The sequence below is a fragment of the Chelon labrosus genome (genome assembly GCF_963514085.1).
Source record: "Chelon labrosus genome assembly, chromosome: 3".
Taxonomy (NCBI): Eukaryota; Metazoa; Chordata; class Actinopteri; order Mugiliformes; family Mugilidae; genus Chelon; species Chelon labrosus.
The window spans coordinates 23,205,301-23,223,191 of record NC_140339.1 but is presented as its reverse complement, the minus strand read 5'-3'; the positions used below and the strand labels follow the sequence as shown (position 1 = coordinate 23,223,191).

The window sequence follows — 17,891 nt, the reverse complement described above, 5'->3', positions numbered from 1 at the left end:
TGTGTGTAATACTATAAGGAAAGCTAGAGAATGAGAAGATCTGAATGCTGCTTTAACAGCCATATAAGAGATTGACAGGATAATGCAAAGAGAGAAAACAAACCAGAAAAAAACAGACTTCAGAAAGAGCAACTGACAGAAAAAGGGAGGAGAGCAGACTCAAGGTCAGTGTGTGTGCGTGTGTGTGTGTGTGTGGGGGGGGGGGGGGGGGGGGGGGGGTAGTTTTACCTGGCGTCCCTCGTTCCTCCACAGGCCGTTGCTAGTCTTTGTTGGAGCAATGGTGACTACAGGTGGAGTGTTTGGCACACTGTGGCCTCCTGGAGGAACCAGGACAGGCCCTGAAACAAGAGGTCCCCTCTTGGGTGTACTGACTGGAGAGCTGTGGTTGGTAGCCGGGGAGGACACTGGTGATGACTCGCTGCTGATGGAGGACGCAGCTGGAGAAAGACGGAGACAAATGAGAAGAGTTAAAAAAAGGTACTGATAGTCTGTGATTTTCTCTAGTAACATAAGGCAAATGTAACAACACTATGATCCTGTAGCTTCTTCACAAGGGAATAAAAAGGGGTTGTGTCCCTACAATAGCAACAAATAACATCCACACACACAAACAGAGTGCCAGATGGATGGCCCTAGGCCCCTATTATGAAGTGACAGCGATCAGGATGGGCAGCCCTGTGAGAATCACACAGCCTTGACATACAGGACACACACAAACCACAAGAACACACTGCTTGAGACTGAGCAGCTATACTGTATGTATATGCAAGCACCCCCTCACTGGACTCCCCCCTCCATCACACACACACAGCAGGTGGTGAAAAGCTGGCCCAATGAGCTTCTCTGTTGCGCTGTAGCTGTGCCACATTAACAAAGCCCTCAAGGGAAACCCTGTAGTGCAGGGTCACGGTCTGGTCATATGCCTGGCTTTCCATACATCTTGTGTTCTCTCTCTCTCTAGATCCAAAGCTCTCAAATGATAGCTTGTTCACGTGCACATCACTGTACCTCCATCTTATCAGCCTTACAACTGTACCACCCCCCATTCAGGCTACACCTTCTGTTCCTCTGTTACTCTCAACTACATCCACCACATCTTTCCTGATTTTCTTATTGATCCTTCCTTGCACTGCTCCGCTTTTTAGTCTGTGTGTTTTGTCCATGTTTCCTCTCATTCCCTCTCTTTTTCTGCAGGTTCCGCCGCTTTTCCTGATAGTACAGTGTGCTGTATGTCTCCTCTGCTCAGAGCGAACGCAGTACAACACAGTCAAACTGGGTCACAACCCTCTCAATGAGACACACACTGGTGCAGCAAAAAGGACAGTGAAAGATGTGTACTCATGTGTGAGTGTGCAGGTAGTGTGCTTTTGTGCATCAACGTGCTTACATGCAGCCATGTTTTAAAAAGGCAGCTGAAACCTCAGGCCAGTTTCGGGTCTGCTTCTCTCCAATTATCACCACCAGAACAAAAACCACAGATCTCTACTCAACTGCCATTTCTTCCCTGCTTTGGTCTCCGTGGCAACATAACCCAACAGACAACGTCAGCTTGTAGTAGGCGCGGTCAGGATATTAAATGATTTTAAACACTTCATTCTGACTGATACCACTAAATAATGGAAAGAATCAATAATGGCAATGCAATGATGTCTAGAGAAAATCTAAAAATCTATGTGTGAGTGGTTTTAGGATGGGGAGGGCAAGAAAAAAAAATGTGTGAGGAAAAGATGGTAATGATACATGTGAGGTGAGACAAGAAGATGAAAAACGATAGGAGATGGGGGATGATTGGGAAAAAACAACGAGTGAGAGCGCAAAAGAGGTGCGAGGTGAGGCGGGAGATGGAGCGGAAAGGAAAGCAAAGAGATAAGGGTTGCAGATGGGTGAGTGGGTGGCAGTGGTGGCGTGGGGTGCGGTGGAGGGGTTTTGAGGGGGGGCAGTCATATCTTGTCTGCACAATGGCAATTAGTGGCCTAATCCTCCCCCCTCACCTTGGAGAGCCATTACTCTCCCCTGCAAGACTAGGCCAATCAATAGCAGCCCACTCAGCCTGGGGAATGGAGCTACACTTAATACAGCTCTAGTGTCACAGCCTATTCACTCATCACACACACTCACAACATGCATACACATGGATGGGGGAACAAATAAAGCTGAAGGGAGGGAAGAGGTGGTGGTGGTGGGGTGATCACAGTGATTCTGAAATGCTAAGCAACAGACCTCTGCTCCATCTATTTCTCTCAGATCCCTCTCTCTCCCCATCTCCTCCTTTTCCATGTAGAGGCAGAGCAGACCAGAGAAGAGGCAGGGCAGACTAAATAATTAAGAGAGCAGGAAGAGAAGCAGGTGATGGGAAGAAGGAAATAAAAGAGACAAGGGCCATCTACCAGCGGTTTCATTCTCTCCAGAATCTGTGTGCACTTCCTTCCTCACACACACAAAAATCACAAACAGCTATTATTCCTATATCATTCCCTTCTCCTCCGCCCCACACAACGGCCACCTACTCTCCACTTCTTCATACACCCTCCTTCATGTCCTTTCCGTTAATCAAACACTGAGCATGCCAACCAGACGTAGTATGTCCATCTGTCAGTCCGGACACATGATTTTTATAAACACATGTACGATATTTACAGCATGTAATGGCTGTTGGAGGTGTCTTGGAGGAGCGGTTAAGTGTCCATGCGTGGTTATTTATGTATGTTTCCCTTTATGTTTCTTATAAATAGATATGAATTCATATGCTTCTTTCTTTTATCAAGCCACCATCCCTTATCAAAGATCTCCTCTTGTGCCATTTTCAGTCCCCCTACTCTAATTTCCATACCAATGCATCTATTTGCCCCTCCCTCGTATCATACTGCCATGTGATTGGAGAAAAATTATATATATGAAACATGTGACTGGCACCAACCTGGTGTCATTTCTGCCATATGCTCCTCCCTTTCCATCTATACAGAAAGAAGATGGCCACACATGCTGGTCCTATAGGGACCTCGAAGAGTCAGAGGAGGAGGAACAGAGCCTTCGTCCCCAGAGTCTAAAATTGGCTCATCAGCTCTCAACCTGCACTTCATTAGCAGCACTGATTGTCACTTGCTTGCTGCGTTGGGGTGTGTGTGGTGTGATGATGGGGTCGGGAGGGGGCTGCAGGGAGAGGGCAGGGGATGGGCAGAAGGGGTAGAGACAGAGGGAAAGAACAAGAAGAAGAGAGTAAGACAGAAAAAAAAATGCTGTCTTAGTCCCAAGCTGTGTGTGATTAATGTGAAGCTCCTTTCTCTATCGCCTCCTCTATTACCAGTCCCACTCTCCCAGACTGCCTCCACACTTGACCGCTCAAGCTGAGCCACACATGCGCGCGCGCGCGCACACACACGCACACACAAAAGATACAACCAACAGCAGCCATGAACAAACCAACCAAACTGCGGTCAGAGGCTGTGGCCAAGTGTCCATGTGTAAACGGCAGCCTTTACTTCAGCCGCTGACCCAATGAAACAGAAAAAAATGTCACCGTGCCTCTTCGGTAGGTTTTTTTGGGGAGTCAAGCTGCTTCAATATGAATGAAGCCCACTAAATATCTAGAGACTTCATAGGGTGACAACCCAACAATGTATCTGTAAAGCCAAATGTCCCCTTTCCACTCACTGCCACCACCACCACCACCACCTCTGTCAAAACGGCCAGGCATAGCAAGCCCAGCCAGGCAGAAGCTACTTTCTCCACCCTGCCAACACACCCAGCCCTCCGCACACCTCCTCCCTCCCAGCATGCATTACAACAACATCAGCACTTAATTAAACAGTCCATTTCACACCTGGTGTGCATAGCAGTGCCCAGCCAACCCTGCATCCATATGCCACCCCACCAGCACGCACTAGCACAAGCCTCAACACGTGCACTCTAACACACAAACACACTCATGCACACAAACACTGCACACACCTGCTACTACAGTCTTGCCATGCACTGACAACACAACACAAAGCCTGTAATCTGCATCACTGAGCTGGGGGAGGGGAGAGGCACACAGTGTGTGTTGCTGTGCCAGTGAGAGAAAGGAAGACGGTACAAGATGGCGGACAGAAATAAGACGAGCAATCCTTGGTGCCTTCTGCATACTGTACATTATACTTAAATGCGGCTTCACTATTGTAGAGAGTACGTATACATGTATCGTTGCTACGTATATAGAGACAGAGAGGGACGGAGAAAGCAAATGAGCTTGTTTGTGAGTGTTTCAGGGACAGTCACAGCCTGAAGGGTTTGCCTTTGAGAAACACACACACACAGACACACTGAACACAGCAAGGCTGTGTGAGCTCCAGGCAGGCTCCAGATGGAGAGGTCAGAGACACACTGCCCCGCTGTCCCAGCATGCTCTGGGCTCCCAGAAACAAGGGAAGCCTCCGGCCACACACATACATACATACACACACAAAACCATACACACATGGAGATACACACAGTCTGACCAGCACCCCAGGTTTTCACATACCTACTAATTACTTTCTATTTTGTTTTTTTTCCAGCCAGCTTTTTCCATCTTTCTGGTATACCTTTATTCACCCTCTCTTTATTCTGACTCCTGGCAGTGTACTACAGTTGGTATAAACATAGTCGTGGAACTGGTGGTGTTTATGTGTCTAAGAGTGAGTGAGAAGAAACAACAGAGAGGATTAATCCCAATTAATCAGATATCAGCAGGTCTGCCTTTTGGAAGCAGTGTGTTATCTGTGTCTGTGTGCTTGCATATGTGAGAGCTACAGTGTGTTTTCATGCGAGTGTACATTGGATGAGAGTGTGTCCTTTATGCTGCTCCAATACTCATTATCCATCACCTCCCCTCTTGAGCGCAGCACTCACTACACAGAGCTATTCATTATACTCGCCACAGACAAGTGACGATGTATGTGTCTATGTGTGTGCAAACGTGTGTGTGGGTGTGTATATAAACAGCAGCCGTGCTCAGGGTCTTAAATCAGTTCAGCAGCCGGTGGCAGTGATACTAGTACTCAAACCTAACTAATTCCTCAAGGCCTTAGGACACTGAGTCATGGCACCTCATATATACTGCACCACTCAGCTCAAAGCATCAACCAGAGGGCAAGAGAAAGACAAAGAGAGGTTGAGTCAAAAGGTAATGAAAGGACAGCAGGCTGGAGCATGCAAAGAAATCACGAAGCTTACACAGTTGCAAAGACAACTGTTTGTATGTGTGTTGGTGTTTGGGTGTGTTGCCTATAAATACAGGCTGAGAAGACAGAAAAGTGACTTGAGTTCCTGGGGCCTCATGTCTCTCTGCCCACCCTGGAGCCGGCGCTCCTAACACAGGCAGTTGCCCCTTATGTCTGACGGCTGACTCACCGACACATCACTACTCCAACCAGGCGGTAAAGTCAGAGGGCCTCAAAAATAACAATGGGGCTTTTTGTGCGCTTAATAAAAAGGTGGTAGAGCTTCATAAGATAGGATCTGGTGTCTGTATGACAAACACACAGACAGGAACTCTTTTCTTTGACACATTGTGATTACAAATAGAACAGCTCACACTTATTCTCACCTTGCTACACAATGAGACATAAAAAAGCAGAAGTATTAAAAAAAATAGGATTAAGAGAAGACTGTCCTTGTGCTGTTTAGCTGCAACTGACAAAAAGGCACATTCCACAGAGATAAGAAGGAACAATTCCAATAAAACGTGAGTCCACAATAAAATGAAAAGGCAGGACAGGACGACGGAAGTAGAAGTTCTACAGAGATAGAGAAAGTAATAGGGCTGGCATGAACAGATGAAGGACTGAATAGAGATGATGGGGAGAAAGACTGAGAGGGAGACGAAGAGATGTTGGTATCCGAGCTCTTTCCCTCTCTCTCGCTCTCTCTCTTTCCCTCTCTCTATGCAATAAATCATCTGCAGGGTTCTGGGTCCCAGACTGCTATGGGCTGGGGAGCGAGGTGTCCAGGGACAGCCAGGAAGGAGGGGACCAACTGATTTAAGAGCCAGAGCAAGGGTGGACAGCTGGGGTAGCTGGGCCTCTCTGGAGCCAAGGCACAGAGCCACACATCCACACAAAAACATACACCAACTTCACAATGAGAATGTTCCTACAGAGGCTCTCCTGCGCAGATTCTGCTTTGTAAGCTTGTTTATAAATAGATTCTTAAAAGACACATAAGCGTTGGAAAATACTTGCGTGTATATGTGTCCTAGAGACCATGTTAGCATTTACTAAACATAAAGGAAAGACGGGAGTAAGAAACTTGCAAAACTCTCACTGAGCAGTTTAAAAACATTTAAATGGATTTTTGAACAATCTTGTTTTAGGGATAGTTCAGAAGGCCAAAATAAAGGGTTAATAATTAGAGACTCAACCACCTAATGCTTATTTCATATTCATACCACCACAGGACAGAGTTCTGAGAGATAGGGATTCTGTTGGATATTTCATGTGGCTAGCCACTGACAAGGAGCTATGAATGATGAGGAATTGGAGAGCCAAGATATACACACTCACAAGCTCACCCAAGCGTACATGGACTCACACACAGCACATTAAGTGGGTCAGCTAGAGTGGCTCCTTTTCATAGTAGTATCTCCAGGGATACTAACTAATTCAATTCTGTGTGAGTATCACTTCATTGCTATCAGCCATTCTCCACTGCTATACATACAGTACTGATCTTTGAGTATACATGTATGCACACAGCTGAAATCAACTGTAAAGTGTATGCTGACAACTTCTGAAATGTGTCACATTCATGTTGCGTAGCTTTACCTCGAGGTTCTTCAGCCTGTTTTGCCAGTTTACGGAGGGCTGCAGCAAATCCAGAATGAGCTGACTGAGCAGCTGGACTTCCATTGGCTACGATGGAGCCGTTCAGAGGCGACGGGGTAAGGGGGCTGACCGTCGCCGTGGTACGGGTCGCAGTGGAGATCATTCCTAACGATGGTGACTTTGGCTCATGGCTCATGCCTATGAATGGAAACAAAAGGGAGGACATCCAGGAATTATTAATCAATACTGTATTAAACGGAAAGAATAAGGGGAAAAAAAAGTTAAAAAATAAATAAAAACATATTCCTGTACAAACACGTGTATTGAAATAAAGGTGCAAGGACCAATGCAGACAAACATAAGTGGACAATATAGTCACATAGCTGTTTTATTGGACACAGCGACACTCAGTGTGTGGCGCTGGATATCTGATTGTGACAGCTGGGGAGGATGGGGATTGGTAGTGTGAGGGGCAGAGGGGCTTTCGTTGTATGGCTTAGGGTCAGAGGTGAGAGGTGATGAGGGCAGGTCACCCTGCCTCTGCTCAAAGAGCTGTAGTTGACTGTGTGTCTGCTAGAGGTCCATGGTCAAGCAATTTACACACCTCTACTGAGCATGCTCCAACATTACCATGGTGACATAATTTCTTAGTGGCAATATGTTATAGTGTCATTAACAAATTCAGTGTTGAACATCCTTACTGCTCCCAGCTAAAATGTAACAAATTAGCAACTCATTGGCTCCCTCACAGTACCATCATTTAAGAAAAACTGGCTCATTTATGTTGTTGATGCTGCCAAAGAAGTGCTACAAGGACCTCTCTAATAAGGAGCACAGAGAATTTTAGAGTAAGAGTAAGAGGGAAAAAAACATGTTCCAAAAATGCCAAAAGCTAGACTATTTCTGAATTCAGACAATTTTGAATGAACTTTTGACTTTTATTTTAGTTAAGGGTCGCTGTGGGGGTAGCAAATGTGAGGAAGGTTGAAACGGCTGTCCCTTTCCTTCCTGTGTATGTGTGTGTTGAAAAGTGACACCATGTTGACAGACCCTCGGTCAGTGGAATCCCTAAATGCCAGAGCGGAGTCTGGTAGCCCGACGTGCTCAAGCAAAACGGACACACACACATACACACTAAGGGTGGCTCAGAGGACACTGTGAGTTCAGACTAGTGACGTTCCTGTTTGGCAGAAGCATTAACGGTTACACACACACGTGCTGGATATTGTTCAGGATCCTCCTTAAATCAACATTCAAAGTAAACTTCCAGCTCGAGACACATATGACAAAGACACACTGAAATGAGAGCTGCTTACTAAACGGTGTATCAATAACACAATTAGATGAGTAGGAGTTATATCTGGGTTTACCCCAGAGGCTCTGAAGGCTATAAAAAGATCATGTTCCCTCCTGAGAAGAGAGCAGAGGCATGGCACCGTGTGTGTTTGAGTGGACACATACAGCAGCAAGTCAGGCATAAGAGAGTGAATAGCATTCCCAACACCTCTTGAGTTGTCCTGCCTGTAACCTCCCAGTTACCCAGTGCACTTTGAATGAACCCAGCAAACAATTAATAATGGAATCGACAATGACGACGATGGAACAACCCACACAGCACCATTGGTAGACTGGCAAACAAGCAAAAACACACACCATGTACAGCCTCAGTCCAATAACGTGACTTTTTCTTGAGACAATAGTGTATTGCTCTTCCCTCCCCTTTCAGAGAAAGTCAAAAAAGTCGGAAAAGACAAGGAACTTTTTACAGAACTAAAGTCAGACCACATCGTATTTTAAGACTGTCAACCACACATATAAAACCACAATACAAATAGAAACGCATGCGAGCAACACAGTGAGACGGACAAGCATGTAGCCTGACAAATCCACAGAGGCACACATCCGGAGGTCTGGCAGTGGTTCATGAACCCCCCCGCCCTCATAGATTAAAAGCATGGCCGAAGCTCCTTACTGCACAAAGGAGTGGAGCCGCCTGGATCCCCCATGGCTGCATCTTCACGTAGAGCCCAGCCCAGTACACACCGGCAGCGACGGACAGGACACACACCATCTTCCTACTCCCTCCCTCCCTCCCTCTCACACTCTCTCTCTCTCTCCTATCTATCTCCTCTTGCCGGTCCACCCTCTCCCTGCCTGCCTGCCTTCCTGTCTCTCGCACTGCAGCTCACAAAGACCGTTTAGAGCTTATCTAACAAAGCAACACACCACACATGCTGCCTATCTCTCTCCCCTCCTTGCTGGAGCTCTCCCTCTAAGTGAGAAAACAGAAATTCTTAGGCTAGCAGCTGCTGCGATGTCACATGACCTCATCCACCCTTTCCCTCCCTCCCACCTCCCCCATTACACTCTCCCTCACTCCTCCTCCCCTTCCCCTCTCAACCTATAATTCCTCAGCCATTTGTAGATAACAGACACAGGCATGCATGCTCTGCCAAGGCGAACTGGAGGAGGGGGAGGGGAGAGGAGGAGGAACAGAGGAGGGTGCTCAGCCCTTCACCACATATGACCCCATTGCTGGGGAGCATCAGGCAGTATGTATGAGTGTGTGTGTATGCATAAACAGGGGGTTCAGGTGGGTTAACATATAAGACACCCTTCCCTTGTTAAAAAAATAAAGAAAACAGCGAAGAGAAAGTAGAGATGATGAACATGCCCTGGCTTGTGTTAAGCCTTGCAGCAAAAGAGAGAAAATCTTGCCAAATCTGTCTCTTTTCAATTTACTTTGTCCTCATAATTGTTCTTTTACAATAGCAAACTGTAGTTAAGAAACATTAAAACCAGAAATGAAAGATATTTATTCTTGTTAAGCCAACTTCAGCATTTAACACAAACACGGAAGTCATATGAAAAATAGACAGACAATTTACACTTTCAGTAAACACATACACACACACGGACACACACGCACACACGCACACACACACACACGGCTACACACAGACAAATATACTAGAATTACGAGGAGTTGTTAGCAGCGTGGATAAAATTAATGCGTAATAGTGGTCACCTAGCTGGGGGTGGAGGGCTAAGGAAAAGGGTAAAAGCGTGGGTTTGACTTCCCCTCTGCCTGTCCTGCTGTCTTTGCAGGGGTGTGAATGAGTTGTTTCTTTAGTCATTTCCTCCTTCCGTCATTTGCTGCTTTTCTCAGAACAGCAAAGGAGCAAGTGAGCAAGAGCGATGACAGGGAGTAAAGCCACACGGTGGCCAGCATAGTGCCAAAGGCCACCTCTTGAAAAAGCTCTTTTCTACTCATAAAGCCACGGTCGGTCTCCCTTGAGAAAACAAAAGACTGTTAAACTCTTTCTCTCTCTTTCTCTCTCTCTCTCTCTCTTCCACCCCTTTCCTGTCTAACATGATCACCCAGCCAGTTTTAGAGAATAGTGTCTCTTTGCGGTCTGTGTTGAGACCATCTCTCTGAAGACACTTGAAGCAACCACGACAGACCATATCATAAAAATTAGAGGTGCTGTCGGTGTTAACATAGATTTCGCTTGTTCAGTTTTCCAGTTCTGGTACTAAGAAGCAGAACCATAATGCATGGGGAATCCCTTTATTCTCAGGATTAACAATTTCCCTGGTTCAAGTCTAGCTTTGTTGCATGTCACCCCAATCTCTCTGCAGTCATTTCCTGTCAACCTTCCATTTCCCATGACCAGTAAAGTAAAGTACACAAAAAATATGGCTCAGAGAGGTGCAGCTTCATGAGAAACCAGTATGAACCAGAAGCGCTGGTCGAAGGAGTCACAGAAGAAGAATGAACTATGGAATGAACCCAATTAATTCCTATATTAACAGCATGGATAAACGCAAACATTCACACTAGGCTTAAGTGGAAAGAAAGGTATTACATTTTGGGCGAACCTTGTCTAACAACAGTTTTTCCAGCTCAGTATTTCTTTGTAAACTAGGAAACCATACAATTGAAGGCTGCCCTTTCAGAGTAAGTAATGACGAAAACCATGATCTCAGCAACCCAGGTTGACTAATGTCTTATGAATTTCCAGATAAGTGCGCCTATCTCCACGTTTAACCACCACTCTGTTGAAACACACTTGCTCAATATTTTAGGTAGTCTCCTCACACATCCAGCAGATGGCATTGCCTCACAGTTAATCGTGGTATTCCTCTGTCAGTGAAACAACAAACAGTATGTAAAAGTCTTAAAATACAATGATGCACAAAGGAAAAATAGATTTGTATGACGTTATTATATTACATTTTTATAATTATAAAAAGACAAAAAAGGGCTGAATCCACTATCAAGGTTAAGAACCTTTATGCAAAGTACTTAGGAATTCTTAGAATATGAATAAATGACATTTTTTTGGCATTGCAGCAAACATTGAACACTTCTGTTGAACCCAAGGGTTAAAGGAGTCTGCTACACACCAAGCTTCCTGGTGCAATTAACCCTTTGAATGCCGTTACTCCCTGAGGGAAAACAAACAAAGACCTGGGAAAAAAAGAATGTAGATTACAACAAGCCACATACAAACATGATCCCACCCATACACACACACACACAAGCTTGCACACACACAGAACAGATTGACTGCTAAATGGCATACAGTAAACACACAGTTTTAACACCCAGCTGGGAGAAAAGCCGATCACTAACTCCCATAGTCAAACAAACACACTGACACACACATGCACAGACACACACACACTCACACAGTTCCACCCTTTTGCTAGTTGGAATGCAGATTACGCTCACACACACACACATGCGCACACACATATGAAGTAAATCCTCTTGGCTCCTGTATGCCCCGGCCAGTGGAGAGATAATGCAGTGGCAGCTCTAGCGAGTGGTTAATCTTTAACCAGGAAGGGATTTGCCTATCAGCTTGTTAAAACTAGCGGTGCAGTGCTGCTGGCCCATCTATCTGATCCATTGACCGACCTGACTTGACCAAGTCCAAAGCAGCCTGGACTGAAAGAATACTGCCTACAACTGCTGTGTGTCCATGAGTTACTGCTCTGGGACAGCAGATACCTTTTTTGTAGAGGTTTGGTAAAGCACAATTTAATCATGCCACAATACTGTGGCCCAGCGTAGGAACAGAGTGTCTGCCCTCAAATGAGCAATAAAAATGTCACCGCCATAAACTGATTGGATCAACATGTGTGGTCACGCAGCTAAAACACAACATCTAAAATTCTTGCCGTGTTTGGCTTTGAATCATGCTGGAGCTCCAGCGTTAACAGCCTCTGTAGTTTGGTGTTTTGTTCCACTCCTACATTCCTGTTCTTAGTTTCCTAAAACAAATAGCCTGATCACATATTTTTGATAATACTGTCTTTGTTGAACTACCAGAGCTCTATCTGCTATTACAAACAAACATTTACTGCCACGTCACATTAAACTATTTTCAGTTATTGCTGTGACTTTTACATTCCATATTTACCACATAAAATTCGTCATATGGGCTTTTTTAGGTTTAGATATTGCAGAGAGGAAGTGTGTGGCTGTGGTGAACTGGTTAGTCAGAAAGCTCGGAGTAACATAACATTTGCTGCAGACTGTCCAACCTGTCATCAAGATAAGCAGCACCTTTTACCATGTAACCTTGTCATAGATAACTGGAAATGTTTTTCATTGCTCAGATTATGAACTCTGAGCCAAGTTGTTCAGCACAGTGAGGCAAATATGGAGGCATCACTCAGTGGGAAAGCATACTTCAACCAGAGGGCACAGGTTGAACTATCCACCCTGCTGAAATGACTCACAGTAAGTAGCTCAGCCACTGATACAGGAGGGATTTAGAGTCAGCTTGATGAGTACATGTCATCATGAAAGGTTGACTGAAGTGCTTGCTGGCGCAAGACGTGCTGACAGGGGGACGGAATGGATGGCAGGATGGCGGTGTAAGAAGTTCAGCATGAAAGAACTTTCAGACTGAAGACAGAGAAGGGTGCCAAAAAACACCAGTGAAGCAGCAATGTGGATCAAACAACTTAGCAAAACAGGATGTAATATGGGCATAATAGCCAGCACCAAAGCCACATTACCACGTGCTTCAACCTAATGTAGGCTTATAAATAACACCTACTATAACGGACTGAATGACAGCAGGAAGCATAACTGTGGCTGACAAAATCAACACTTGAGGTGATGTACTGATTATAAACGGCAGTCATGTACCGTATCCATGAGCTACTTTTGAAGTTGTGATTAAAGAATGAAGGATGATCTTCAAGCTGCACAGGCAGGTATTCCAAAAAAGAAAGAAAAAAAGAAAGAAACTAAGCAAAGTCAGTTCATACATGTTGAACAAGAGAACAGGGACTCATTCTCAAGGGGAACTACAAATGTTCATACAAATGAATACCAGGGATAGAATATTAACATATTAATAGTGCAAATAGATGTATGTTATCTTGTTCTTGAACTCACATAAACCTGCACATTAATACATACACAGAGTATCCAGGAGTACAGCAGGATAAACCTGCTCTGGTAGTTCCAGGTTTGTTTGACTTCTGAGATGTCAGAGCAATCTACCCTCAGGCACTACACAACGGATGTGTATGAGTATGTGTGTTTGCACAGGAACGCACACCTGTGAGTGCCATCTCTTTTACTTCATACCAAAGACAAAACCCTAATATCAGAGAAATACTGAAACAGCAGCACTATGTCTGCAGAGCAGCTGAATCAAAGGCAACAATTCCAGTGGAGAAGGAGGGAGGAAAAAAGGGAGACAAAGATAGAGAAAGAAAGGAGGTGGTGGTGGTGGTTGGGTGCTGAGCAAGAGATCAATCAAGGAGCTGTAAGAAAGAGACACAGCATTGCCTGTGTCAGAGCTGTCATTATACAGCAGGCCTCGATTATGGAGCTACAGCAGAGAACAGAGTACATCTCCCTCTGACCTGGCTTGCTCACTCTGTCCTGAACACAAACAAAGAGAGACCCACACATCTCTGTGCAACAAGCAAAGAGAGCAGTCTTCCTGTCTTCTACCTTGTGTGCTGTTAAGTGAAATAGTTGTGTATGTGAGTGTGCATGTGTGCGCATACCTTATTATTCATTCCTCACCTCCTACCTCTCTTCCACCTACTCTGTTTTCACCCCCACCCCAACCTGCCTGCCAGCAGCTTGCAACAAAAACATGGAGATTTCAAAAGACCAGCCGGCATCTCTCTCCCTCTCTTCACCTTCTTCTCTTCAATTCTCCAATGCACACGCGCAAAGCCACAGAGAGAAACCGTGTGTCTTGAGGGTAGGCACGAGCTGAGATGATTTTCTCTCCTCTCCTCCCTCCTGCATCCGACCCACCCACCCCAACAGTGCCATTTCCTCTGTCTGTTAATTACACAGCGGCTGTGGTAGGGGCTGCTGGGGTTGTGGTTGTCTGTGTGTGTGTGTGTGTCTGAGTGTGCGTGTGCATGTCATCTGGGGAGTGTGTAGTTGTGTTCTCTGAGACACCAGCGTGGGCGTATGACAGAACAGTCTGGTTACGCTTCGCAACACTGCTTAGAGAGTGTGAACACACACATGCAGAGACACACATTCACACACACACACACACACACACACAGTCCCACAAGCAAACACTAGAGCCTCCTGTCTGTGTCTCTGGCTCTTTGTGGTCCATGCCCCAGGAGTCAAGCTGCTGTCTGTACGACTGTGCCCTCTGCAGCCTCTCGCTGAGGGGGACACAGCCCTGCCGCTCCCCTGATGAGAAGGCCAGCTTCAGCCCCAGCCCAGCTGTTCAACCGAGAAACAACTCTGACTCACCATCAACATCACTAAGTCCTGTTGACGCTCTCTTTTAATCAACCTCACCGGTTACAGGGAGACAGGAAAAAGTGTCAGTGTGGCGCTTTCCACAAGGGGAGGGGGAAATGACAGATGTTACAGATCGTAACACACATGAACACATAACACAAAAGGAAGACTAACCAGAGCGCTTGTCATTGATTCTACACGTGTTGCTCTTCGATGTACTTTTAGCCGCATTAACGGCTACATGCACTCACACAAAGATTCACAAATATGCAGACAGCCCACATGTCCCACAGACTCGGATAAATTATATTGTTCCATTCTGCAATCATCTTAGGGCCTGGGGACATCACTGCATGTAACATATTTTGGTTGTTATCATCACTCAGCTTTCTCACTCCTCTCTTTATCGCCCTCCACAAGCCTCCTCAGGATACAAGGACTGTTTTTGCTGGCTTCCCTACATAGAGTCCCCACTTCATGCTCTCTTTCTCTCTCTTTCTCTCTCTCCTTTATTCTCTTTTTCTCTCTGTGATGCACTCTGCTGGGTTGTGGTTGCCTAATTAGCACTGCATGTGCTCTGCATGGGCCCTGACTCCCAAGCGGCTCCACAGCACACACAGGCAGACACACACCCACACACACAAACATGTACACAGCACCCACTTGACTTTCCAAAGCAGGGTCCAGCTGCTGAGAGTTGCCCTGTTGTAATCTTGTAATTGGTATAATTGGTGTGTGTTCCTGCCCGTACATGCGTGTCCAAATGTGTGGATGGTGTATGGTTTGATGAGTGAACCTTTTCTCTCCTAGCGTGCAGGACTTAACTTGCTCCCAAAACGGCCATATGCACATTTAGAATAAGCCATAACGAGAAGGTTAATATTTACCACAGACCTGAGACCACACCTGTGGAGTTCTTCAATCTACAAAATGTTTTACTAATAAATTAGTGGCACTTGTCATTCGGAAAACATAATTTCCAAAGATTACAATCAATTTTAGCACAAGTATTGCATAGTTATTAGCTGAACCAGTGGAACATGTGCTTCAAAATCTAAGAAAAGTGCATAAACATATGCAAGGGAAGATCTGTTAAGGAGATGATGCCTTGACAGAGCGGAACCATTAAGTCTATTAACTGACTATTTGATCAATAGACATATGGCCGTCAAAACAAAAAGCAACTATTTCTCAGCTTCCAGCTTTGTAAATTTAAGGATTTGTTACTGCTTTGTGTCATATTTCATAGTAATGATGATGTCTTTAGGCTTTCAACACAGCCATTTGCATTTTTTTGTTTCAGAAATAACCAAAAGAATAATTTACACACTGGGCAATAATGAAAAGCAGTGTTAGATGCAGCCATGTTTAAAAGACACATCCAGTATCCCCAACGAACAACATAAATCAGTTCCCCAAATGCACATGCATACATTCACAAGTTTCATTAACAATATATGAAGCCCGTGTTTTTTAGAATGAGACCTTCCTGTGTATTGATGTCATATATTTACTGGATCATAGCATATAATATCCGTCAGTGCAAAGGGGAAAAACATATGGCTGATGTGAAACCGAGATAAGAGACAACACATATGGAAGATGTGAAACTGAGACATAAACAGAAGTTCAAACAAGTGCCCAAAATGGATACATTCAGCTATGCAAATACCAGCCAGATAAAACAACTCTAGCTGGCAACTAGATTTTCTGTGAGAGCACGTTTAACACAACAACTGTGGCCTCCACCAACACAGGCATGCAACTCTGTCCACGAGCTGATTAAAACACTTGGCCACAAAACCCACTGCAGTTCCTCAGGCACATATCTGACCTTGGTCTCATACACAAGGAGGCATGCTAACAAACAGACACATACAATATGACAGTCAGCTGATATAGTAGATATCTGAGAGAGAAACAGAGGAAGCAATAGAGGCAAACACACAGACATGTTGAAGAGAGATGGAAGCAGACACAGATAGAGGCAATAGGAGAGATGATGATGTGATAGCAAAAGAAAAGGCCTTTGTTGAAGAGTAGCCCGTAGCACAATGTTGGGTTATACTGCGAGAGTGTGACTGGAGAAAGCACAAAGACAAGACAGATAGACACACACTATTTGATTTGCGCTGAGGCACATACACCAAGAAATACTTAATGAAAGAGGCTCTATTTGGTGAGGGCAATAGTCAAGTATGGTCAGCACTGAGCGTGTGTATGATTCGCTTATCTGCTGCTCTCATGTTGCCTGTGTTGTGTTTGTTTGGCCAGTGCTTATCAGACCCGGGGGTATGACAACGACAGCAGCAAACATGAGCTGCACAAAGGTACACACATACTGTATAATCTAAAGATCCTAAGATTTGAGTGGTGGTTTGGTCTGGTCAATGTAGCAAGAATGACTTGTGTGAATGAAAATGTTTTCATTTTTTCTGTCGCCTTAGGCAATTCAACCCGTGCTGAAGCCTGAGAATACAAACATAACGTTATGAAAAAGTTGCTGGTAGTTACTCAACTGCTGAACACTGCTGTGTTGTCTGAATGAAATCACACTGGATACGAACGCAGCATGGGACTAAACCACAGCAAAAGAGCAGTGTGACTCTGTCTAACTCAGTTGGAAACTATAATGATTCACTTTAATGGCATAAAGATGCAATGACCATGTTTGGCAAATCAAATGCAGAAGGAGTAGGACAGTAAATAACTACAGAAACAACAATACAATGGTACAATCCAGCTATGTCAAAGTAAATAAAAAGGTTATCAGTTAAGAAGAGTAAAACATGTTAAACCACAGTGAAACTGGAGAAACTATCATATCTACTGTAAGAGCAGTGGTGTAAATGCAGTGAGTAAGTACCTGTTGCAATCATACCAGATTACAGATTACAGATATAAAAGACTGAACGAGAAATAGGTCTGTTTATATCAACAATACTTTCACCATGTTTATCAAATACTGACCAGAAGAACCAAGGTACAGGTCATGCTTTTACCATTGCTACTGCTAATATCTAAAGTCTAAATGAAAAGCACACGAAAAGTTAGATTAAGCAAAGTGGGTAACGCTCATTACAAGGGCTTGGCACACAAGCCCTAACAATTTGGGCCATCAGCAACAGGTGTATAACTAACTGTAATGACTGTGCAATTATGTGTTCACTTTTATTGGGAATCAACCCTGGTTTTCATTGCCTGCAGCCTTCCTTGTCTAGTATAGGATCAGGCCACATTTTGTTTTGGGTTTTTTCTGATGGACAAGTAGTTGTCTGTAAATTGCCACGAGGAGTGTAAATGTGTGCCATACTGTGTCACAAGTCCTTAACATATGTGAAAGCACGAGTCAC

At 44.8% G+C, this 17,891-nt stretch overlaps 1 protein-coding gene across 3 annotated transcripts in view; it reads right to left on the bottom strand.

Annotated features, from left to right (window-relative positions):
* Window positions 1–17,891, bottom strand: part of gse1b (Gse1 coiled-coil protein b) — a 107,762-nt gene that overhangs the window by 15,639 nt on the left and 74,232 nt on the right. For 2 of the 3 annotated variants that reach the window (XM_084541548.1, XM_084541547.1), the window contains exons 2-3: window positions 6,783–6,980; window positions 229–437 (exon numbers count right to left, since the gene is read on the bottom strand). In XM_084541548.1, coding sequence (XP_084397674.1) covers window positions 229–437; window positions 6,783–6,978 — 405 coding nt within the window. In that variant the 5' untranslated portion in view covers window positions 6,979–6,980. Of the gene's footprint in view, window positions 1–228; window positions 438–6,782; window positions 6,981–8,754; window positions 8,852–17,891 lie in introns of those variants that run through there. The other variant, XM_084541546.1, reaches the window with a different exon arrangement.